At 36.1% G+C, this 24667-nt stretch overlaps 4 protein-coding genes across 4 annotated transcripts in view; all 4 read right to left on the bottom strand.

Annotated features, from left to right (window-relative positions):
- Window positions 1-384: 384 nt before the first annotated feature.
- Window positions 385-2227, bottom strand: LOC107574674 (uncharacterized). Its single transcript, XM_016261112.1, has 5 exons — window positions 2194-2227; window positions 1725-2078; window positions 817-942; window positions 617-648; window positions 385-513 (listed from the first exon to the last, which is right to left on the bottom strand). The coding sequence occupies exons 1-5, from the start codon at window positions 2225-2227 to the stop codon at window positions 385-387; spliced, it is 675 nt and encodes a 224-aa protein (XP_016116598.1).
- Window positions 2228-3833: 1606 nt separating this feature from the next.
- On the bottom strand, window positions 3834-12882 carry LOC107574675 (mitogen-activated protein kinase kinase kinase kinase 2-like). The gene is made up of 20 exons (XM_016261113.1): window positions 12808-12882; window positions 10873-10931; window positions 10671-10717; window positions 10544-10582; window positions 10289-10322; window positions 10054-10204; window positions 9793-9965; window positions 8973-9014; window positions 8716-8800; window positions 8494-8573; window positions 8286-8346; window positions 7654-7777; window positions 7519-7577; window positions 7286-7389; window positions 6191-6362; window positions 5909-5977; window positions 5726-5812; window positions 5553-5623; window positions 4376-4431; window positions 3834-4271 (listed from the first exon to the last, which is right to left on the bottom strand). The coding sequence occupies exons 1-20, from the start codon at window positions 12839-12841 to the stop codon at window positions 4184-4186; spliced, it is 1635 nt and encodes a 544-aa protein (XP_016116599.1). The 5' UTR covers window positions 12842-12882; the 3' UTR covers window positions 3834-4183.
- A 1593-nt stretch (window positions 12883-14475) lies between these two features.
- On the bottom strand, window positions 14476-18859 carry LOC107574677 (mitogen-activated protein kinase kinase kinase kinase 2-like). Its single transcript, XM_016261114.1, has 3 exons — window positions 18537-18859; window positions 15111-15168; window positions 14476-14675 (listed from the first exon to the last, which is right to left on the bottom strand). The coding sequence occupies exons 1-3, from the start codon at window positions 18627-18629 to the stop codon at window positions 14530-14532; spliced, it is 297 nt and encodes a 98-aa protein (XP_016116600.1). The 5' UTR covers window positions 18630-18859; the 3' UTR covers window positions 14476-14529.
- A 678-nt stretch (window positions 18860-19537) lies between these two features.
- Window positions 19538-24667, bottom strand: part of LOC107574673 (menin-like) — a 17713-nt gene continuing 12583 nt past the window's right edge. Inside the window, exons 3-9 of the mRNA XM_016261111.1 lie at window positions 23599-23727; window positions 23367-23407; window positions 23162-23249; window positions 22940-23076; window positions 20961-21099; window positions 20685-20858; window positions 19538-20614 (exon numbers count right to left, since the gene is read on the bottom strand). Of these exons, the coding sequence (XP_016116597.1) occupies window positions 20114-20614; window positions 20685-20858; window positions 20961-21099; window positions 22940-23076; window positions 23162-23249; window positions 23367-23407; window positions 23599-23727 (1209 nt within the window). The 3' untranslated portion in view covers window positions 19538-20113. The remainder of the gene's footprint in view (window positions 20615-20684; window positions 20859-20960; window positions 21100-22939; window positions 23077-23161; window positions 23250-23366; window positions 23408-23598; window positions 23728-24667) is intronic.

Below are 24667 nucleotides of genomic sequence, written 5' to 3'. Positions count from 1 at the left end.
CCTGAATAGGATAGTAATTAATAATTAGGTGACTAAGGCAGTTTGAAAATGCATTGTTTTATTTTTGTCATGCAGTTGTTAAAATCACAAGTGCAGTAGTCACTGTTATAGTATATTTCATAAATATCATTTTTGTCCTCAACTAAATATTTCCACTATGTTGTTTAAACAGATTCTACTGTTGTTTATAACTTTTTATTATCTTTCATGTAATTGATCAGCATTAACAGACACAAAGTATTTCTAAATACCAAGCCACAGAACTAAAAAAATAAATGTTTTTTTGGAGTATAAGATGTATTATATTTGCAGTAATTGATGCTCTTAGCAATATAGTTCAATATCTACTTTTTCAAGTCAAAATCATTTTGTGAAGAAACTCTGTTAAAGCATGGGATTTCTTGGCTTGTAGATCACGTCACTGTATTCAGTTAGATGTCTGTTGTTTGATCTTCTGGCCGGAGGGACAGAGGCAAAATTCACAGCCGCGTAATTCACATCTGAATCTCCAATCTGTAAAAAAAAAAAAATGCATAGATTCTTTTTTCTTTCTGCTTGAGAGCCATTAGAAGTTAATATAAGAATATATTAGGAAACTGATTTAAATTGAAATTACCTCATATGACGGAGATGCTACATTTTTAGATCCTTCAAAATGTGCAGAAAATTATTGTTAAACTTTGATATACATATTTGTGATTGAATATTTAAATTGTTTTGCACATAATATTATGATATTAGTGTGTACAACTTTAGACCACTATCCTATCCAATTATTCTCTGCTTAACTAATGGAAACTGTGGGTGGAATTTTACCTTTTTGCCTTTTTCTCCAGTTTTTATAATAATCAACCAAAAGTATGATTATTACCATCACAAACACAACATTGCAGGATATCAAGCAAAGTAACAGAGGATCCCATACTTTTGGATTATTGTTATCTGAAATAGAGAAAAAAAATTAATAAAGCAACAACGTGCTGCTAATAGTAAAGATTTGTGAACATCTGTGTTCTCTGCAGATACTTTTCCATGACTTGCAACAGTATAGTGGTCAAGAACATGTGGACATATAAGCCATATATTTTTAGTGTTTGAATGTCATTGCATTTGTTGACAAAATATCAAACCATGTGTCATTAATTTTAAGAAACAGTGCAAGCACCCTTTTCAAGCAAAACATTTCTCAAAAAAAATTTACATTTTAAATGATAAAACAATAGGTATGTGATTGCACCTGTTTAGTAGAACTGACTTAATACATTCGATAAACACACTTTGAGACCTGTTGGTTAAAAGTAACTGGAAAAATAGCTTAAAAGTGCAGTTATGTTTGCTGAAGCTCCTTGGTTGTATAATTTGTAAAATGCAATATAATTCATACAATGTTAAGTGTGTCTTAAGGGTACAAATACTTTTTGGAATCACTGTTGTGGAGGTGACAGTTAAAAAAATCAGGTAGCAAAGGACTCAGGTATCAGGTAGTTAAGTCATAGCACTAAAATGAAAAAATTACCAGTATTTTTGAAAGTGGTTCTATTCTCAACTTCTCTCTCCTCACATCCCACATTAAAGTGTTTGGTCTCATTTCCTTAGAAGCAGCAAATAAATATGTCAGGTATTAGACTGTTGGTTTTAAATTACTTACAAACAAGAGAAATTAGTTCAAATTGTCTTCTCCAAAAAGAAATGTATAAGACAATAGCATGTTGAATATATTTTACCTTTTAGAATCAGATGTGCTCCAGAAATAAATTCTATTTTATTCAAGAAAACTGTCCCACAGTAGTATTTTCCGATGTCCTCCTTGGTTGTAGCTTTGATGTTGAGGTGAAAAGAATCTTCACTTGCTGAAATATCGAATCTCCCGTCTTTAAATTCATTCTCAATTTGGATATCTTTCCAATAATTGTGTGTTAATGCAATAAGACGAGGAATCTGATCAGTGCTCTGTTTATACCAAACCATTGTGTTGTCAAAACTTTTTTTTGTCAAGAAACATTTGACTGTAACATCATCTCCCAGCTGGAATGTTTGCAATGAGACAATTTCACCACTGTTATCAGGTTGACCTCCAGCTGAAACAGAAAAGAGATTTCATTTTTAACACTAAATGTGTATGCATGCTTGGAATTGACCAAATAAATAAATACATATTTATAACAGTGGAAAGAGAGAAAAAATTCTACTTACGAGCCCAAAAGATCAAAATGGCCCAAATGATCATGTTTGAAGCAATGAATGTGTAAAATGCTTTTTAGAAGACTTGCATGGGATGTGATTGGACACTTTCAAACCAAGACTGTGATTGGTTGAAATCAATCTGGTATCTCTCACTCCACTCCCAAATTGAAGCAAAAGTGTTACTAAAGATATGGGGTGATGATCAATGACTGTCACTATTGTCTGTAATAAAAGGCAGTCAAAGCATGCAAAAAATGTGGTTTTGTGGAGCAATATTGCTCTGCTCCTGGCCATAGTCAAATGTAAAGGCAGCAAGATTAGTTTGTGAAGGCGTCAGTGTTTCATATCACATTTTAGACATGTCAGTCTCCAGATTTTCAATGAAACAGAGACAATTACAGAATTCCCAATTTAACTTACAAAAAGTAGTTCAATGAGCCTTTTTATGTCGTAATAGATTATATCAAAGGTTCGCGATACATATATGTGTAGCTATTCAATGATGGCAAAATCTTATGTATTTGAACCTAAGTGGAATCAACTCTAAAGTTCAAGTCTAAATCGTTTTGTTATTTTTTGTACTTTGAAATGAAAACTGACAGTAAAAATACTACCTATATTCTCTTTCAATGTTATATATTTTATACCTCTAATGTTTGAGATAAATCATGGACTACACATAATGCATAAGATCACAGAATGTGAACTTGCCACAAATCTAAAAGTTTTTGTTTTGATGAAGTGCTGCTTGTGTGAAAACAGTTTGTGGTTTTCTTGTTTTTCTAAAGATGGTCATCAGAAACGACTATCGACCACATTAGCACCATATTTAGTAATCTTAGAGAAACAGGTCACAGTGGGACAGATATACATCCTGTGTGTACATGTGAGTGAAAGTGCAGACGCATTTTTTTTTTTATAGTCATAGGTGTAACACTGCCTCTGAAATGTTTCACGACCACAGTGTTAATTCATCGGAAAAGTAAGCAGAAGACCATTGCATATTCAGACCTCTTTTGCACTGCAAGTGTGAGTAGGTGTTTCTGGCAACCACATATTAAACATGTGACTATGTGGAACAAAACTACAACCTTTTTAAATAAATGACTATATGTAAGAAATGTAAAGTTGAATCTGCAGCTACATTTTCTTCACAGCTTGACAATGAGTATTATTATTATTATTATAAAAAAAGAACACACCCATAGATGAGAATCCACATATCTACAGACACAAAGTTTTTATTTAGGTTATTATTCAGAAATAACCTCAAGCAAACCCATGAGGCCTTAATATGGCATTAAACATCTGCTGCTATATTGAACTATTAGGTTGTTTATATATAATCATATTAACATATTATAAAATATTATCTAATATAATTCTAAATTTGTGTGTATTTGGGGGGGGGGGGGTATGTCAACGGTTTCGATTTTTTAAGCTTTAGCTCCCTCTTGAGGATTGACTCAGTGATTAAAAATTAAGCAACAATACAGAGCATTTAACAGGGAAGGATGAACTGAATTTCATCTTATTTCCACACTGTCCTGTAAACCTATACAAACCCATCTGTTATTTTCCTACTCTTTACTAAAAACCGAATCAGGATGTGATTATTAAAAGAGTCTGGTTCAGTTTGGATTCACTGTATCAGTTTATTAGTAGTTATCACAATCTTTCCATCACAAAATTATCACATGATCTTTTTAATTTAAATACAATTGTTTAATCCAGATTATTTCATACAAGAATTCATAGACAACAATGACAAAAACACCTTTAGGGGGACAAATAAAAGAGCCAAGGCTTTGGGTTTTCCTTTCTGTACCCTCACAATGTGTACCAGTGAGATCGACTGAAGGACCGTGTTCGCACAGACACATAGGGCAGATGCACAGCTCTGAAAGCCTCTGTATTAAGAGTTGTCATGCATTCTGGCTCTCAAACCCCCATCATGTTGTCATGCATGTTATTTACAGTTTCTGTCCACTGGCTTTCCTCAGTAGCTGCTCTCGTGACCTGTTAAAATATATAAATTGCTAGTGGCTGAAGGGTTTTCAGTTGGGGTGCTTTGCAAAACAATGTCTCTGTAAACCAAGATTGGGGAGAAAAGACATTAAGAAGAATGAAATGCAATTTTTATTCAAGTTAAAAGGAAAAACGATGAAAGGTGGTGGAAGAAAGTCAATACCTGTGCGTGCCTAAAACTTTAAACTGACGGCTTTTGTCTGAGATTTCCTGTGTTATCTGCAAGGACACATGAGGATGAGTTTAGATCTTAATCCACAGTAAATTTATCAACTATTAAGGCGAGACACTGCAGGTGAATAGGGTAAAAAAAAAATAATAGTTATCGAATTACTCAGCTGATTGATTACATTGATAATTGGAAACATTTTTTGTATTACAAGTTTTCTAAAATGTTAGGTTTAAATATGCAAATGAGTCATTATTTAAGGAAACATGCGCTAATTTGCATACATTTCTACTACAAAAATCTAAACACTGGATGATGTCAGTTTCAAAATTCTTGTTTAATTTTTTTGACATTAGCGTCAAAAGTTTTTACAGGGAATTTTGGGTATCTCATTTTTGTCACTCCATAATTCAGAAAATGCTTAGAACGGACAGAAAACATTATATTTTCACATTTTTGGGGGGAATAAAATGTTGTATATAATAAAGCAAATTATATATGAACAAATCCCTCTGTAAAAACCTTCAGAATATAGACAGACAGGAATAAAAATGTAAAGTTTGGTGTGTGTAAGTGCTACTGAAGTGGAGATTTATGGCTCAGTGTAGGAGAAAAAACTCATTTTGAGAAAACGGCCTTTAAAAATATATATTGTAATTGAAATCTATTGACACAAATAGATAAAGTGCTATAAAAGAAACACTTAACAGTGTCTTTTGGATGTTTTCTTTCCACTAGTCTGAAAAAACACTTTATGAAAAACCAAAAAGCCCAAAATCTGAAACTTTGTTTTTGGCCTGCAGTGTCTCCCCTTAAAAAACAACAAATGATGACAACATGTACTGATACAGAAATTGACATATGTCAGGTTAGATGCCATTTTTAATTTTTGACAGGAATGAAACCGAGGCTGTGAGGAGTAGATTTACAGTTTTCATAAAGGCATGCACTGTATAAAGCTTTCACAACTCACAACTTTCAAAAATGGTTTATGGAGTTTTTGTCTATTGAAAGCTTTTTTTCAGACAGACATTTCATCAACTGAACAATCATTATGGTGTGAAAAAACAGTGCAGTCCACAGCATCGTTTTCATTTCTGTCTACAATTAAATACAGCGCTACCCTGACTGACGTCTATTAAAATGCACAAAAAAAATCAGAACTCTTTACCTCACAGTTGTGAAGACTAAGTCCTTTAAGCCCATGTCTCCAGAAAGCTAAAACACTTTCTTCTAAACAAACTGTTGAAAAACAGCACATGAAAACTTATTCCGGTTGTATAAATCACTGTATTATTTCATTGTGAACAAATACTGTATTATAATATCTTGTCAGGTTTGTACCTAAAGTTTCGATAGGGAAGTCAAACTCCAGTTCAGATGCTAACTCCTTGCTGGGGACACCCTGCATATTGACAATCTTCACTGTTTCTAGAAGATGACAAGAGGATTCATTTACAATATAAGTATCAGTGCATGCTTTAGAAGTTGATTCATTTATTAATCATACATATAAATCATACATACTTTCCAGTGCAATTAACACTGTGTCTCTGTCCAGCTGTGTCACTTGTACAGCTCTTATTGTCTCACAGTCTAAGGAAAGACACAAAGATCACACATTCATACACGTTTCAGTGAATAAAACACAGTAGGCCCATACAAAATGTGCATGTTTTTCATATTTTCTTTACTGATTGTGAGGGGGGAAATCTGTTGAGTTCATAGGAATGGGTTTTAATATGATGTTTGCTGTGAAATTCTTCAGCCCTGAATTCATGCAAGACCAGCAGTCAGTCAGTCACTTACCTTGCTGAGGGTTTGTCGTGCCATTCAGATGGATGATGTCAAACTTTAGCTGTCGTTCGTTTTGCTGTTGGAGGCTTTCCTGGACACCCACACAGAGCTGAGGAAGCTCATCTGTCATTAACACCAGCAGCTCAAAGATGGGCAATGGGTCCGGCAGGGGCACGGCAATGTGCTTCAATGAGAAGACGATAAGAAAGGAGAAATATAATGAGAGAACGACTACCAGATGTTACACAGGCACTTGTTAGGGAAAGCATAATATTGTTTGTTTGGTAGAAATAAAGGTATTTACTTGTAAATAAAATTGCCATATATTATAACTGTAAATTAAACAATTAAAATAAAGTTAATGTTTCATTAGAAAAGTGAGTCTATTAACCCTGTAAAGTTTGACATATGAAATAATAGTCAGAAATGTTATTGGAAATGGCACAGTTTGTTGATAACTTTTAGATAAAATCTTAAAAAATTAATGTTTTTTTTTTTAGTATCATATTTGATACATTAGACTTTTATGGCTCATATAGTGTGATATAGGAGAATACGGTGCTCATACTAAAGGAGGAAAAAACACTCAAATAGAGCAAAAATATGCAATTTGGTGCAGCTGCTGATATTTTTATCGCCTATTCTGATTTTAATCTGATTGCTTTTAATGAAGGTCAAAACATATAATGTAATACTATGATGATTGATAGATGTACAAGTTCCTCAAAAGTCTGTCTTATCATATTTGATGTTCATATTTTTATATATTTTTTTTTTTTACAAATGATGTATGGATAATAAAGTAAATCTAAGTTGCTTCAGTCCAGCAAGTGTTCATCTTGAAATATTACTAACAATATAAAATTTATTCTTGTTTACTTTATAAAAATCGTTATAGATTTCTTGCCAAAAAGATATGTGAACCACAACCCAAAGATGGAAAGGGCCTTTTATTTGCTAAAAAATACAAATTATAAATCAGATGACAGGAGATATGCAAAAGAGTGTGTACAGGGTTCTCAGCAAAGTTTTAATTGTTGATAATTTAGAGGTCTTAGAAATGTATCAAATATGATATAGTAGGTTTTATAGGATCACTATTATTACCTTGAGATGCATGAACTTCTGCAGCGGTTCATACCACAACAGTAGCACAAGACCAGAGGGAACTGCAGCACACAAGAACGTGCTGTCTGTGTAAGGGTTACGAGCTGATGAAGAAAAATCAAGAAAACATGGCTTTCAGTATTTTTCCATCTTAACCAGAAGGTCAGCAAAGACATTCATCAGGATAAAATGAATAAACATTGATCTATTATGACGTAGCAAATGGTCCTCACCCACACTGCACTTCCGACTGCCCTTAGTGTCAGCAATCTTCACTGACACGGCAAACTTCCTGTGAAAAGGTTATTTTGAGTTCCAACTGAACAACATATAAGCTGAATTATTAAACTTTTATGTGTTTCTGTGACCTGTGGATGATCCGTTCCGTGAAGCGGTTGGTGCCGAGGGACATGTGACCCTGTTTCCTCTGTAAATGCCCTCGCTGTTCAAACAGAGCTGTCAGTCTATGAGAGTAGAGATGAGACGACTTACCTAAGAATAGAATAGAATAGAAGTTTACAGACCACTGAGGAGTACATTAGATGTACAGTTTTTCTCAATTTCCTGTAACTATACATTTATTTATACAAATCTCAAATAAACTTTTAAAATAAAGATGTCTATTTAAAAATATTGTGTTTAATCTTTAATCTAATGGATGTTTGGATTTTGATAATATCCATAATACATAACGGATTTCTACTTGACCACGATGTACGTTTTGAGAATTTGGAATAAACACATTTGCAACTTATGTGCATAACTTAGAGAAATTCGTATTTATTTTACAGAATGGCATTATGGTTTAAGAAATTGGCATTTTAGTGTCTTATCAACTTGAGGAAAAACTGTAGTACTTTAATCTTTTTTTTTTTTTAAAGTAAATAACTGTGTTATTTTTTTTTGAATAACACAGTTTGTAATTTCTGAGCATGTAATTTCTAAAACTGGTGGGCTGTTACTGGTATCACATCACAACATCTGTAAAAATGTTACATACCAGAGATGGACATTAAGACATTGTTCATGACGTAAAGCCAAGTACATCTCTGTGGAAGCAACTGCAATAGAGATCAGGAGGTAAATACATATTAATCATTAATAATAAGATTTTATTCTTGTGTTGTATTTTATGACACAAACAGTTATTGAGTCAAAATACTAAATCATAATGTTGTCATACACACAGATGCAGTAGCCAGCAGTACCTTTTCTAAAGTGTCTTCATGCAGTTCATTTAAGTTAAGGATATAAACACCCTCCTCTGCACCCAGAATTAAATATTGATCTGTGAGGAACGGATTGAGAAATCAAACAGAATTCAGCAATACTCTGATTCTGTATTACTGATGCTGGAAAGTTTTTCAATCTATATTTAAATTACATTTTCATTAAAATTCTGCATCAGTAGGATGGAAGAAAAACTGTACCTCTTGTTTTGGGCAAAATCCATGTCTCTGCACAATGAATTTTCAGGGGACATCCATTAAAGACTTTAGTAAAACAGGCCCCCATCTATGCAAATTGAATTATGCAATGTTTCATAAATACAGTACACCGGATGTAAATTAAGAAAATTACATTAATGACAAACTAGTCATTAATTATTATGCAAATTGTCACACTCTAATTTAGTAATAGCCAGGTTTAACACATTTAAAAGGTGCTATTAGGTGGTTAAACTTACATAGACTTGGGGAGTGGGAGGAAGTCCGTGAGAATCTGCTCTCTGTGAATTAATGGTTAAAAAATACAAGGAACAGTTTCTATATATTTTAGTCTGTCAGTAATACTTTTAGTGACTCAGAAAAACATACACAATGTGTATTAAATAACATAATATGTAGTGGGTTTTTGAGATCTGTCCATGGTGCTGAAACATCTAGCACTACGCTAACCAAATAAAAAAAGTTAAAAAAAAGTGAAGTGACATGTGGCCAAGTATGGTGACCCATACTCAGAATTAGTGCTCTGCATTTACCCATCCAAAGTGCACACACACAGCAGTGAACACACACAAACCGTGAACACACACCCGGAGCAGTGGGCAGCCATTTATGCTGCGGCGCCCGGGGAGCAGTTGGGGGTTTTGGGGTACATTCCCCCCCCCCACCTACAATCCCTGCCGGTACGAGACTCGAACCCACAACCTTTGGGTTATGAGTCCAACTCTCTAACCATTAGGCCACGACTTCCCCATAATGTGCAAGATATAATGAAATAACACCAAAATATTTGATCTAATAATGTTTCAACCAATTAATTAAACTACTTGTTAAACTACTTGTTTCAACCAATTAATTAAACTATATGTTGATATATTTAGACATCTAGCCATACTAAATTAGACCAAATCTGCAGAAGGAATGCATGTGAATCAGTTCTTTATATCTGACACTGTGTTTGATAAAAGGGCATTAATGTAGCTGAGATGTATTAAAGTGTGGGATACAAGCACACATAAGTGTAAGTCTGTTATTTGTAACTTCCAACATTGTGTAACTCACAGAGTCCTCTGTTTTCTTCCTCATGGTGCTCCACTCTGGAGAAAGAGCCGTGTCTCTGCTCAAAGTCCTTGTAAGAGTCCTCTGTTTGTCCTGTGTGTCATTACCATCAGGAACATAAGGGTCACTGCACCAGTGCCGCACATCCTGACTGCCTGAACACCTCAACAACGCTGACAAAACACAAAGAGAGAAATGTTTTACAACTTTGTATGGTGAATTTCCTATGTGTCCTGCATGTGCAGATAGTAATACCTGATTTTGGACTTAATACAGTTTCAGGGCATAAAGTAGCACTGGGTCGAAGCGTAAGGTCCTTGTCCTCCAGATTAGAGTCTAAAGAACTCATGGGAGGAAGTGATGTTGTTGCAGAGACAGGTGGTGGGCTGAACAGTCCACTTTTCCTCTTACTCCACTATGAAACATCAGAAAAGGTTTACAGCCTTGCATAATGTTTTATAGAATCATAAATTAATCATTAGGACAGGTTATGAAATACCTCAAAATATGAGTGTCTTTTCACTGTCAAGCTCCTGAAAGAGAAAGGCAGTTCAAATTGTAATTGTAATAATTGTTTAAAAAAAAGAAGGAAAGTAGAATAACTATTTAACACTATGCTTATACACACATATAACAAAAAATATAATAATCAATGCATAATTTCACTTTTAGCTGATATAGTTGTTTTTATTTAGTTTTTTCTTGCATTAGATGTCACTCCACAAGGTGGCGTCAGAATATAAGCATGTCCCACCTATGCTGTAACTCCTCCTCCACTCTTTCCAAAAGACCCCTGCAGCAATGAATATAGTTTAAATTAAAGGTTATAATAACTGTTTAAATCTGTAGTGAAATTATAATCCACATCAATCAACACTCACGGTGACTCTGGTTCATCTCCAGATATGCTCCAATCATCACACGATCCCTGAGAACATAAACATACTTAATTCTTTTTTTTCTGAGTGATAACCATGAGTTATGACACAGAGTACTTTATGACGTGTGACAGGATGTGGTTTGTGTTTTCTTTGCCTCATTGGCTTAAAGAGAACCTCACTAAGAGAGTCCAATAAAACTGACCAGGTCAGGATATGGTTCAGTCTCTTTTCTCCTGGGAGCGGTAAACTTAACCTGGTCAACTGAAACAAACAACAAACCCATATTACACATTTGTATTCTTCATTTACATATTTGTACCATTCAAAAGTTTGGGGTCAGTAAGATTTTTAATTTTTTTGGAAAAAAGTATCTTATGCTAACATTGCCTGCATTTATTTGATCAAAAATACAGTAAAACAGCAATATTGTGAAATATTATAAAAATTTTAAATAATTGTTTTCTATTTTATTATATTTTAAAATGTAATTTATTCCTGCAATGGCAAAGCTGAATTTTAAGCATCATTCCTCCCGTCTTCAGTGTCACATGGTACTTCGGAAATCATTCTAATATGCTGATTTGGTGCTCAAGAAACATTTCTTATTATAAATGTTGAAAACAGTTCTGCTGCTTAATATATTTGTGGAAACTGTGATACATTTTCTTCCAGAATTATTTGATGAATAGAAAGTTCAAAAGAACACCATTTATTTGAAATACTAATTAATGCATTTTTTGCTGAATTAAAGTATTCTTTTCTTAATGAAATAAAATGAAGAAAAAATGACTGACCCCTTTTGAATAGTAGTGTAAACATTCATAAATCTGTACAATATTAATCGATATTCAGTGATCATACGTTTTTTAACATGTTAGAATGTGATTTCTACGGTGTTCTTGTTGGTTGCATATATGTGAGACCTCCAAGAACTTCATACAGTAGTTTGAACATCACTTCCTCATCTGCCCTAAAGAAGCTTCATTGTCTGTCTGCCTGATTCGTCTGCCTGTGAATGCTGTAATCTTACAGTCAAGATGCCTGACAATGGATTCTCAGTAAAAGTGGCATCGACTTGCCACACGATAACACACACACACTCATCACACTCTCCGCTTGGCCTCGAATGTGACCACTGGATCCAGTTCACGCGAGTGAGTGTGTGAGGGGGATGAGAAGGACATGCCATAGACGTGTGCTAAACAGTACCAGCTCTATGAGTTGTGTGCCTATTGACATCACTGAAGCTATGCTCAATAGCAGCCTTGTTAAAGCAGCACCTCCTCTGCTACACATCCATATATTAAACTTTCTAATCATGCACACGCTGCAATGAAAATAGACATGGCTCTGACATTGGAGTGACAGTGAACTTCAGAAAACGGAAAGATGAATGCATATAATGAAGAAACATTATAAGCCAAAAATGTGTTCACTACTCATTTCTACAGATAATAAATGATTGCGTATCATACATTTTTAATGACTGATTCTGGTATAATGTAAAGTATAACAAAGTTTATACCATGGTCTGTCTGAATACTTGATTCTGATTGGCTAGCAGGTGTACATTAAAACCGTTTAATGCACAGGTACTGTAGTTCCAAGTCAGTTTAATCAATTTCATTGATGCACAAGCACACATCACTTGCACACAGAGATCAGAGATCGTGCTGCGCACACACAGAAACATTCATGAGCACAGAAACTTGTTGTCTACGCTGCCCCGCGCTTCGTGTCGGGTGGTTCTTTGCCTCCACGTCATGCAATAAAATCGTTTAATGCACAGCTAGCCGTGAATTATTCCTTACATAAAATACAATTTAATGATAGCAAATAAGATGCATATAATATTTAAATAATACATATTTTACCAAATGTTGTCCAAATTGACCAAATAAAATGTCCTTAAAAAAAATACAATTTTAAAAAAGGAAAAAGAAAAATAGAATAGAACATAGGATGGATATTTTATATAGGATATAAAAAAATATTGGCTGATACAGATGATATTAAAAAATGTATATAAAAAATTAGGACTGAATAGTGTGTATTGTAATATGCTAATAGTATGTTAAGTGTAAATGTTTATATTCAGTTTCCGCTGCAAGTAAGGACAGTGTTAACCAGAACTTACATTGTTCTTCTGATAAACTTCTCTCTACTGGCATATGTTTCCCTTTAGACTGGATTGTATCTGGGGCTGAATCACTTGCCTATAACACACACACAAATATTGCCACTAAAAAAAACTGTACACTTTGACAAACTGAACTCTGACATGCATATTTGGAAAAAGAATTAAATGACCTCATAAATTAGGGAAAAGTTTCCCAATAATCCTGAATCATGTGCTTCTCTTTATAAACATACTTTATAATGAAAAGTATACCTTATTTGAACAAATACTTTTTGATGACATGTATATTTGAAAGTAAATTTCAATAATTTAAGTCATTTGAAAGCTCAAATCCATTGCTAATACGAGATTTGAAAAGGGAGAGAAAAAAAGTTCTGCAAAAGGCGGGATCGAACCCCTGTCGATCGCGTCAAAAAGCCAACGACACGCACTTATCCACCTGCACCACTTGAGCTGATGTTTTACAGCCACTTTTAACTAAATGTAAACATACACTCTGTATTTTTAATTCCATAGTAAGGGCAATTCATACAATACATTTAAAATGAGCTACTTTAATACCATCTTCGAACTTTCTACCATGACTCTGCTGTTATAGAAATCCTGCTATTTTAACATAGTGTAAATAGGTATTTGCACTTAGTGTAAATAGCATATTGCTAAAAATACTGCTATTTTCACTTAGTGTAAATAGAATCCATTGCTAATACGAGATTTGAAAAGGGAGGGAAAAAAAGTTCGGCAAAATGCGGGATTGAACCAGGGTCGATTGCGTCAAAAAGCCAAAGACACGCACTTATCCACCTGCACCACTTGAGCTGATGTTTTACAGCCACTTTTAACTAAATGTAAACATACACTCTGTATTTTTTATTCCATAGTAAGGGCAATTCATACAATGCATTTAAAATGAGCTACTTTTTTCAGAATTGTGATTTGTTTTGCACTTCACGGCCACCGTACTTTGTACTAATCATAAGAGACAGCGTGCTAACTGTTTTAAAACAAGACAATCCAGACAGTGTGATTCTGCAGGACTCAAGGGCAAAAATCTGTGCAGACGGCTCACCAGTAGGGAGTTCCTATGAAGGACTTCCTCTTGGCAACAGAGACACTGATCTCAGCCGCAACCCCAAAATCAGCTACAGAGAGAGAGAGAGACAGAGACAGACAGAGAGAGAAAGAGAGAGGGATACAATAATCCAAAATGTGCAGCTTCAGACGTCTGTGTCTAAAACCAAGTGCAGAATATGTATATATCGGGGCAAAAATCTGTGCAGACGGCTCACCAGTAGGGAGTTCCTATGAAGGACTTCCTCTTGGCAACAGAGACACTGACCTCAGCCGCAACCCCAAAATCAGCTACAGAGAGAGAGAGAGACAGAGACAGACAGAGAGAGAAAGAGAGAGAGGGATACAATAATCCAAAATGTGCAGCTTCAGACATCCGTGTCTAAAACCAAGTGTAGAATATGTATATATCTGATACATATGCGCACACACATAGCTTACAAACATGACAAGAATCTCAAACATTTTGAAAGCTTGTAAGTAGGAATGCATGCCTTTGAAATAATATTCGGGAATGCACAAGTCATCTGCTGACACACCTCGGCAGCTATTTATAAATTCTATTAAACATGTCTGGGTGATTTGTGCTTCATATCTGATTGTGTAACTGCCTGTAGGGGTATAAAACATGTTGTAGAATGCACCTTTCTATGCCCTGACAACTACTGGAGAAATACCAGGCAAGGCACAAACATTACTGTACCTGTGGTAAGTGCCATAATAGGCCACAATGTTCTTATGCTTACACTCCTTCATCATTGTTATCTCCTGCTGGATGGAGGTGATGTCATCACCTGAAAAAGCATTGAGCGAATGAGAAAAAGAGTGTATACTGAACAAACAAATTGCCCATAATCACAAAATATTTAAGGTATTTTACTTCAGAATGCAGTGATTGACAAATCTGAAACAACTATTCCAGAGAGCCGTGTAAAAATAACTTTTCATGTGACACAATGCAGTCCAATCATTTTTAAAGTAGTAGTAGTGCATGTCAGGGAGGCTTTTGAGAACTATAATTATGTGTAACTGTAGAGCTCATCATAATATAAATCCTTCATACAAGGAATCGATCCAATAAAACCCCTATAATTTTGAGAGATTAGTTAGAAACAGCATATGCCTCTAAATGTTTACTGTATGTTCTCTACAGCACTAATGCATGAAAATCTCCCAATATGTAAATGTGCTCTGGTCAAAAACTTATCACATTAAAACTACTCACACACCTGGATCCAGTTTAACAATTTTGATAGCAGCCATTTCTGAGCTCCTAATGTTTCTAGCCTGAAAGAAAGTACATTATATTGCATGATGAACTGGAAAATCAGATTGCACTTTGCCTTTTACAACAATATTAACTAAAAAATGGATACTTATAACTCTTGATATACAGTACATGCATCTGTGACTGTGCACAAATTTTATATTAATATGTCTATACCATTCAAATGCTTGGGGTTGTTAAGATTTTTTTTGAGAGAAGTCTCTACTGTGCACAAATTTTATATTAATATGTCTATACCATTCAAATGCTTTTGAGAGAAGTCTCTTGTGCTTACCAAGGCTGCATTTATTTGATCAAAAATATAGTAAAAACTGTAATAATATGAATTATTATTACAATATAAAATAACTGTTTCCTATTATAATATATTTTAAAATGTATTAAATGTAACATAGAGGTGAGTAAATGCGACTTTAAGGCCATGTTTACTTTGGTGAAATGCTCGGGATGCTGTAGAAAAGCCAGGAACAGATCCAGCTCTCCTGGCAGGCATCTTAATGACAAATATCCTAGTGTCAGTGGCAGCCTGCTGCGTCCTTGACTGTAACCTTGTCCTGTAGCTACTGCTGGGAGCTGACGTTCTTCATCTTTCTAGACTGTATGATGCTGCACCATTTGTTAATCACTCATTCCATCTAGGAAGGATTCTATCAATTTTCTATAACTACTACCACTAATACCCCTTGCCAAGGTGAAGTCCAGGTGAATCAAATTCATAAAGCTGTGGAATTAAAAGAATAGTTCACCCAAAAAAAGGAAAATTTGCTGAGAATGTACTCAGTGTACATCCAATATGTGGAAGAGTCTGTTTCTTTAATGGGAACATATTTGGAGAAATTCAGCATTACATCACTTGCTCACCAATAGATCATCTGCAGTGAATGGGTGCCGTCAGAATGAGAGTCCAAACAGCTGATAAAAACATCACAATAATCTACAAGTAATCCACATGACTCCAGTCTATCAATTAACCTCTTGTGAAGCGAAAAGCTGCATGCATATTTGTAATGAACAAATCCACACTTTTGACTTCAAACTGCATAATATTGCTTCCTCCAATGAAAAAGTTGTCTCGTCTGAATCAAGAAAGAAATATGCACAGATCAAGCACCGTTTACAAGTGAAAACAGCTTTAAACAGTTCTAAACAAATATTATAGACTGGTATTTTCGACAGAAGTGACAGAGTAACGTTAAAATGCTTTATTGATAGATTTTGTTTCTTACAAGCATGCAGTTTTTCACTTCACAAGACGTTAATTGATGAACTGGACTAGTGTGGATTGCTTGTGGAGTACGGCGATGTTTTTTATTAGCTGTCTGGGCTCTCATTCTGACGGCACCCATTCACTGCAGAGGATCCATTGGTAAGCAAGTGATGTAATGCTGAATTTCTCCAAATTTGTTCCATTGAAGAAACAAACTCAAGTACATATTGGATGGCCTGAGGGCAAGTCAATTTTAAGCAAAATTCCATGTTGGTGTACACTGCTGCGGTAAATAGGCAACTCATGCACATTAAATACGTGCTATAAATACAGAGCGGATTATTTAATACTTATGATCGGGCCTATTCTTAATATAAACCATCAGACAAAAAAAGTTAGTCAGGAAGGTGGACCTCCATTTTTGCTTTCGGCTACTCATAAACATTACAAATCGAGCATTTCTGGACAAAACCTGGAACTTCACTGAGCTGCCTTCCTGTTGTTTTTTCCTGGCATGCCAGAGAGCTTCCTGTCACGACTAAAGCGACAGTGCAACGTTCTCTTAATGGTTTAACATTGCAACCTGAAAAAAACGCAGCCACAACCCAAGAACAATGGCTCGGGTTGGATATCTGTCCACACTTTGACCAGAAATCTCCAAAGCTTGTTATTCTTTATGTTGGCATAGTCAGACCTGACAAGTCCATCAAATGCAAAACAAACTGTTTCGTTCAAATGCAGCTGGGAATCCTCAGTATGAAATATTTTAGTTTTAGTCCAAGTTGAGAGAGCTAGAGGACACTAGAAAGGATTCTTTGTGCATTGTAAGATGGGCATTGTAAGGGTTGTTGGCTCACCCACTGAATTATGATAAAGTGGACTGTGTTAGGGATTGCTAAACAAGAGTGACACAACCTCCATATTAAACATACAGTATATAAAAGAGACAGCCAACAACATATTTACACCTTACAAACTTCTTGAAGAAGAACATTACCACACCTGAGGGAGGCCTACATGGTTTTAAAGTCCAGATTTGTAACATTCCACAAATGTTGTGGTTGTGCCAGTAAGATTGCTCTTCAATCAAGTCAAATTTCTGAGCCAACCATATGTTATTCTACTTTAAAATCGCAAACTACTTTATATCCGGGCTTTTATACAGGGCTGTTTTGTATTTTGAAAACATGTTGAAGTTACATATTTTGTTGAGGAAATACCTAGATGGCCTAACAAATTGACATTTAGACAAAATAAAAATGAATAGTATGTGGATGTCAGTCTGTGTGCATCAGTTTGAGTTCATTGTGTTGGATGGAGAGCGTGTCTCTCCGCACACATGCTGTGAATTCTAGTAAACTAAACAATCCAGTCTGTCAACTAACATCATGGGTCTGGCTTCTTGAAATATTCAGCCTAAACAAGGAAATTAACAACAACAACGGAGTAAAGGAAAATCATGTCAACATCAGCAAGGATCCCCTTACATGGTATCAGATGGTACTTTGACATTTAACATGGTGCTGAATGATAATCATATCATGGTTCTCATAGATATTCATGGTATTAGTACTTCTGATATTAATGGCACTATGATGTCTAAAAACATGGCATGGATATCATGTCCAAAGTAATACACTCCTTGTACAGTAATACAATACAGACAAGTCATTCAATCCTTTTTGGTAAATTTGTGTTAGTCTCCCAGAACGAAAGTTTTTTTCCCCGAAAACTTGACAGCACAAGACGCATTAAATCATATTACATACATGCTTAAACACTTCGTGCAATTTCCAAATAACCTTTGCATAGATGGTACTTTGACATTTAACATGGTGCTGAATGATAATCATATCATGGTTCTCATAGATATTCATGGTATTAGTACTTCTGATATTAATGGCACTATGATGTCTAAAAACATGGCATGGATATCATGTCCAAAGTAATACACTCCTTGTACAGTAATACAATACAGACAAGTCATTCAATCCTTTTTGGTAAATTTGTGTTAGTCTCCCAGAACGAAAGTTTTTTTCCCCGAAAACTTGACAGCACAAGACGCATTAAATCATAGACATTACATACATGCTTAAACACTTCGTGCAATTTCCAAATAACCTTTGCATAAAAAAAAAAAACACTGAATTTCTTTCTCACCTTAAAGACTTCTCCATAAGTGCCGCTCCCGATCAGATGAATAATCTCATAATCATCCAAGGGATCTAAAAATGAAACTCCTATAGTATTCATGCCCGCAGCTCTTTGTATGTTTCACTTATTCATGACAGCAGCTGTCACACAGTTTGATGTGCAGTAAACTCATCTCATCCTGGTGCGCTGTCATCAAAAGATGTAATAATAAAACGTATTTAATTTAATTATAACGCAATGCAAAAAAGAAAAAGATGTACACATCAAGTTTATCAGGGCAATCACGGTCTTCGCCTTGTAATCTTTCAGCCTGTCCTTCTCACACTAGCGCACCCGCAGACTCGCATCAGCAATGTCCGATTCGTGAACGAATTGTTCTTTGGAGTCGTATCTTTTCAATGAATCGGCTCGCAAAACTGGTTCGAACGACTCATTACCGAATAGGACCGAACAGGTCCGAGCGGTTCTCGAGTCAGCGATTCGCTGACTGGTTGAAAACGAGAATTGTCCCTTTCGAACACGTCCTATTCACAACATACGATTTGGTCATAACAAATATAATTGTATTTAAACGTACAAAAAAACATGTTTAGTAAAAAATAATACCTTTAATAGTTTTTAATGGAAATGGAAAACGTTCTAAGGTTCGACCTTCATGTTTAATGTGAAGCGGGGCACGTGGAATTGCAATAAACACCATTTAACAAAACGAAGCGCAAAAATAAACCGCAATACATGTCTGCATATGGTGGCTTCATTGGAAAGTTCAGAGCACGGCGGAATGTCAGCGACCTGTGACGTAAAAGAATCACCTTTAAAAATGCTTTTCGAACAGGCTCTTTGAAGTGAACTATTCTAAAGAACCGATTCGCAGCCACGAGCGGTCTTCACTCTTCGCCTGCGCATTGCATCAATGGGCGACCACATCGCAACTGTTTACACACAGTAATAATTCACAACATGGGTGACAGTAAATAAACGGCAGAAAAACACTTATTCTGTTCAAGTTGTTTATTTAGAGGAAAACACTTTCATAATCAAGAAAATAGTTTTTTAACTGAAGCACAGCATTTTTCAAAAGGATACTTACTGACTCTATAACCTTGAGACCACATATGAAACCCAGCAGTTATGTGGACAATAACAAAACAAGTGCAAGACCTACATGTATATAGGTTGAAAACAGCATTTTATTTTCAACACATTAGACTTGTGAAGCAAATACATGTTCATTGTATTGCAGACAAAATGTTAGCTGAAAATAAAATAGCATCTTTTCTAAAATCCTGATCAAACAAAAGAGAATCACTTTGGCTTGTTGTAATTTGGATTCTATCTAATAGAACTTATTGTAATAATACAAAATTAAGGCAAATCATTAAAATTACTTTACACTATAAAATAAAAAAGCATAATTGCTGGTGCATGATAGGTTTTCTGACTCCAACTTGTAATAGTTTTAATTCAACTCAGCATCAGCTTATCAAAATATTTGATAAGAGTCAATTTGCAAGTAAACGAATGAACTTCACTCCAGGTGAACATGTAAAAGAAAAAAAACAAAACACTCTAAATGTGTCATTTTAAAGAGTTTTGCGAGGGCGTTTCATGAAGGACAAGGTGTAATCTCCAGAAGGTGTGGGTTTCTGTCTCTTCATCTGCACTTGGGACTGGGCCGTGAGCTGCAGTTTAATGGCACTAGAGTTGATCTTGGCCGCAGAGAGCAGCTCCTTCATACCCTTCATCTTCTCACTGTGGAAAACCACCACCGGCCCTCCCTGCACTATGGGTGGCTGGGTAGGAGAAGGTGTGGGACTTGGGGATGAGGGCTCATTTTTTCCATCAGACTCTTTACCTCGAGTTCCAGCAGAGGAACGTCTGCGTCCTCCTTCTCCACCCACCTTTTTGGGCACTGGATTTTGAGCAGGCAATGCTGCACATGGAGATGATGGTCCTGCTTGTTCATCTAACTTGGATTCTCGCCTCGGGACACGTCTACGCCCCTCACGCAGGTCTTCACTGGATTGGTCATCGTCATCCACTGGTTCTGCATCTTTGGTGATGATTGACACTTTTTGCCTGATCTGAGAAAGAGTGTGGTTAATAAATGCCCTTTTAATGAAACCTGAAATGGAGAAAATGAAGGGATTTTACCTGCGCATCAAAGCGACTAAGGGACTGAACCAGGTAGGTGGCCCAGCCTACATGAAGCACTGGCGTGGGACTTCCTTCTTCCCATTTACAAATACCATCATAGAACCGAAGTAAGTGAGCAAAGCATTCTGGGTCCTGAAGGGCAGACAAAGCAGCTACCTGTCTTGGCTGGTCCTTTGAGGTAAAAGCATGAATAGAGGACAAAAGAAAGAATTGTTTACAACTTTGTTCTAAATTATATTTATTTTAATTTTTTTATGCAAAACTAAACAAGACCTCCTTTTCCGTTTCATCAGCCCCTTCGCCACCACTTTCAGCACCAGCTGCTGTCTCTTTAAGAAGGGTGGGAACGACATCATTAGCGATGTCAAAAAACTCCTTATAGATCTCCTCATCCTCTCTGCAGTAGTTGTAACTATAGACCAAGAAAAAACAAGTAATGGAATTAAATATTACATTTTGTTCTTGACTTGACTGAAGCAATATTCAATTCCATTAAAAAAAATCATTTATATATAGATAGATAGATAGATAGATAGACTTTATCAATGATTACATTGTTTATAATGCAACAAGTCTGTCATAGTTCAAAGCAGCACAAACAAAATGAAAACACATCAGAAGGACAGAGGGTAGGAGCTAATGTTGTCATGAAGGAAGAGGAAACAGGAAGAGCAGGAAAAGGAAGTGGATGGGAGTGAGCAGTAGTTCTAGGCATGCTTTGTGCAGACATCCTTCAGGACATTAGAATAAAGTATTTTTAGTACTGTCCACTGCACTGTGTTTAGAGGGAGGAAAGTACAGATTTTCTCTCTTGACAGGGGCCAATGCCAAGGGTAAGACAGGGAACGAGCTTTCTAAAGACAAACAGCATGAGGCAAAACAGACAATGCTGGCAAACGCCACATTTTCCATTCAGTACGAACATTCAAGAGGCTTGAAAAGTTATCGTATTGCCATCTAATCATGAATGTGCAGCAGTAATAGACACATTCTATGTTTAGAGATTGATTAGCCTTTTTAAATAAATCTCTCTCTTTATTTAGATTTAAGAAGTTTTAAGCGGGCTAATTTGGCAATAAAATTTATGCAACAGTAATAAATAAGCACTGCCCCCTGCTGTTGAAGTAAAATTAAATTTGAGAACATTTATTTAGTTGTCTGATTATTACTTCATCAGACACAACGGTCAAGAGGCTTGAAAAGTTATCGTATTGCCATCTAATCATGAATGTGCAGCAGTAATAGACACATTCTATGTTTAGAGATTGATTAGCCTTTTTAAATAAATCTCTCTCTTTATTTATATTTAAGAAGTTTTAAGCGGGCTAATTTGGCAATAAAATTTATGCAACAGTAATAAATAAGCACTGCCCCCTGCTGTTGAAGTAAAATTAAATTTGAGAACATTTATTTAGTTGTGTCTGATTATTACTTCATCAGACACAACGAAAAATTCTGTATCATTTAAAGGGGTCATATGATGCTGCTAAAAAGAACATTATTTTGTGTATTTGATGTAATGAAATGTGTTTATGCGGTTTAAGGTTCAAAAAACACATTATTTTCCTGTACATTACATTATTGTTTCTCCTCTATGCCCCGCCTTTTGGCGATTTTTACAAAGCTCATCAGTCTGAAAAAGCGAGGTGTGCTCTGATTGGCCAGCTATCCAGTGCGTTGTGATTGGCCGAATTCCTCAAGCGTGTGACGGAAATGTTACGTCCCTTACCATATTGGGATTCCTGCTGCAACCACATGTGACGACCCCGGGCTGGACTCCGCTTCGTCCACGGTGAAAGCCGATCCGGTGATCGACAGCGCGAAGTTGAAGTATTTCCTCAGCGACCAGCACGGATCAGCTCTAGGCATGACGAAGCGATATCGTCCTTTTTTTCACTTTCACAACGAAGCACACAGCGCCTTCACAAAATGGCGGCGGCTGCAACAATACTACGGCGAGAATAAAAGTTACGCCTTCTTTCTTTGCGTGAACATTTGGGCGGCATTATGCAAATCTTCCCAGATAGTGACGTAGGTATGTGGGGGCGTGTTAGGACGAGCCGTTTTAGGGGGGCGTGGCTGACTCTTAACTTTCATAAAGAATATCTCTTTGGATTTGAGACTTTAGTCTTTGCAACTTTACAGATCTTCTTTATGCACCAAGAGCTTGTAACACTCCAAAGAGAAAGGAAAAATTGAAATCGCATCATATGACCCCTTTAATGTTCAGATTTCTATGGTGCTTGACTTACTCTTGCATTACTGAAGCAGCCTCTGACCAGGAACCCAAAGCCTCTTGGACATTTTTGTGCCTATAATAATACCCTGCTAGATACATGAAAGGGTATATGTGCTCGTTGTTGTAATATTTTTTAGCCGACTCGACAGCCTGGAATAAAAAAAAAAAAAACAGATTAGTGATCTTTAATAATGTCAACCTTGTAAATATCTCTGATATAGCTAAAATCATATACCTTTAGGTGAATGGAGAGAGGGCTTTCCTTGCCAGTCATTGGTTCCTGATCTTCAAGGTCGGCCAAAGTGCCCATTGCCATAGGATACCTTCAACACGCCCAATACAAGAGAACAAACATTCAGAAAGAGTTATATACAGTAATCAGACCACATGGGTTACATCCATGCTCTGTATTTGTCTGATTTATTAGAAATGTGTCACACCTCTCCAAATCCCCTCGATCATACAGCAGCCATAACAGCCTCTGCAAGAAAAAAAGAATGCATTAATGATCTGAATGAAAATAGAAAGATAAATATGCATGTTTACATAATGTATATGCCAACGTAATTACAGTTAACAGTACATAACACGGAGATGAAATATAATATAATATAATGCAGGAAACAGGATGCTGTGGTGAAAGTTTAAAACAAATTTAATTTGAAGACATACTTGCTGGAGCTGGAGTAACTCTGTGCTGTCAGTGTGCAGATCTAGAGACGGATTGATGGCGCAAACCATGAACGCTACCTCCATATTCCTGTTGCATTTCATGTAGGAGCCTTTAAGATATAACCAGCTCTAAGAAGAGAGAAAGAAAAAAAACGAGGAGCAGATTTATAACACGCAATTCCAAAATTAAAGAACAGTTTAACATTTACACTACTATTCAACAATTTGGTGTCAGTAAGATCTATTAACGTTTTTCTTATGCTCACCAAGATTACATTTATTTGATAACAAATACGGTAAAACAGTAATGCGTGAATTATTATTGCAATTTAAAAATAACTTTATATTTTAAAATGTAATTTATTCCTGTGATGGAAAAGCTGAATTTCCAGTGTCACATAATATTTTATTTTGGTGCTCAAGTAACATAGCTTATTATTATCAATGTTGAAAACAGTTATGTTAAAGGGGTCATATGATGCGATTTCAATTTTTCCTTTCTCTTTGAAGTGATACAAGCTCTTGGCGCATAAAGAAGATCTGTAACGTTGCAAAGAGTCTCAAATCCAAAGAGAAATTCTTTATAAAAGTTAAGGGTCAGCCACGCCTACCTAAAACGGCTCATTCGAACACGCCCCCACATGTCTACGTCACTATGTAAGAAGATTTGCATAAAGCCGCCCAAATGTTCACGCAAAGAAAGGCGGCGTAACTTTTATTCTGGCTGTAGTATTGTTGCTGCCATTTTGTGAATGCGCTGTGTGATTCGTTGTGAAAGCAAAACTACTTTGTTTGGCCTTCCGAAAGAGGACGATATCTGCTTCGTCATGCCTAGAGCTGATCCGTGCTGGTTGCTGAGGAAATACTACAACTTTGCGCTGTGGATCGCCGGATCGGCTTTCACCGTGGACGAAGCGGAGTCCAGCCCGGGGTCGTCACATGTGGTTGCCGCAAGCCCTCCGGACGCTCCTTCGTCGAATCCGCCACCTCTGCTAACTCTAGCCCTCCGGCCGTTCCTCACTTCATCCCCCGGTCTCTGCTCACTCAAGGCCACCGTGTGTGATGCTGT

The sequence above is a fragment of the Sinocyclocheilus grahami genome, unplaced genomic scaffold, assembly GCF_001515645.1.
Source record: "Sinocyclocheilus grahami isolate Dianchi unplaced genomic scaffold, SAMN03320097.WGS_v1.1 scaffold2305.1, whole genome shotgun sequence".
Taxonomy (NCBI): Eukaryota; Metazoa; Chordata; class Actinopteri; order Cypriniformes; family Cyprinidae; genus Sinocyclocheilus; species Sinocyclocheilus grahami.
Note: the sequence above shows the minus strand (reverse complement) of the source record. Positions and strands in the feature narration are given on the sequence as shown.

Bases quoted from the DNA above. Each gene is read 5' to 3' on its own strand.
- LOC107574674 (XM_016261112.1), bottom strand. From the start codon at position 2,227: ATGATCATTTGGGCCATTTTGATCTTTTGGGCTC. The intron at 2,079-2,193 runs GTAAGTAGAATT...TTTCTGTTTCAG, and splicing joins CATTTTGATCTTTTGGGCTC to CTGGAGGTCAACCTGATAAC. The intron at 943-1,724 runs GTAAAATATATT...TCTCTATTTCAG, and splicing joins AGCACATCTGATTCTAAAAG to ATAACAATAATCCAAAAGTA.
- LOC107574675 (XM_016261113.1), bottom strand. From the start codon at position 12,841: ATGCCAGTAGAGAGAAGTTTATCAGAAGAACAAT. The intron at 8,801-8,972 runs GTAAGTTTAACC...CAATTTGCATAG, and splicing joins CTCCCACTCCCCAAGTCTAT to ATGGGGGCCTGTTTTACTAA. The intron at 8,574-8,715 runs GTACAGTTTTTC...CGTTCCTCACAG, and splicing joins GATTTTGCCCAAAACAAGAG to ATCAATATTTAATTCTGGGT.
- LOC107574677 (XM_016261114.1), bottom strand. From the start codon at position 18,629: ATGAATACTATAGGAGTTTCATTTTTAGATCCCTTGGATGATTATGAG. The intron at 15,169-18,536 runs GTGAGAAAGAAA...ACTTTCTTTCAG, and splicing joins CTTATGGAGAAGTCTTTAAG to GCTAGAAACATTAGGAGCTC. The intron at 14,676-15,110 runs GTGTGTGAGTAG...ATGCTTTTTCAG, and splicing joins AATTGTTAAACTGGATCCAG to GTGATGACATCACCTCCATC.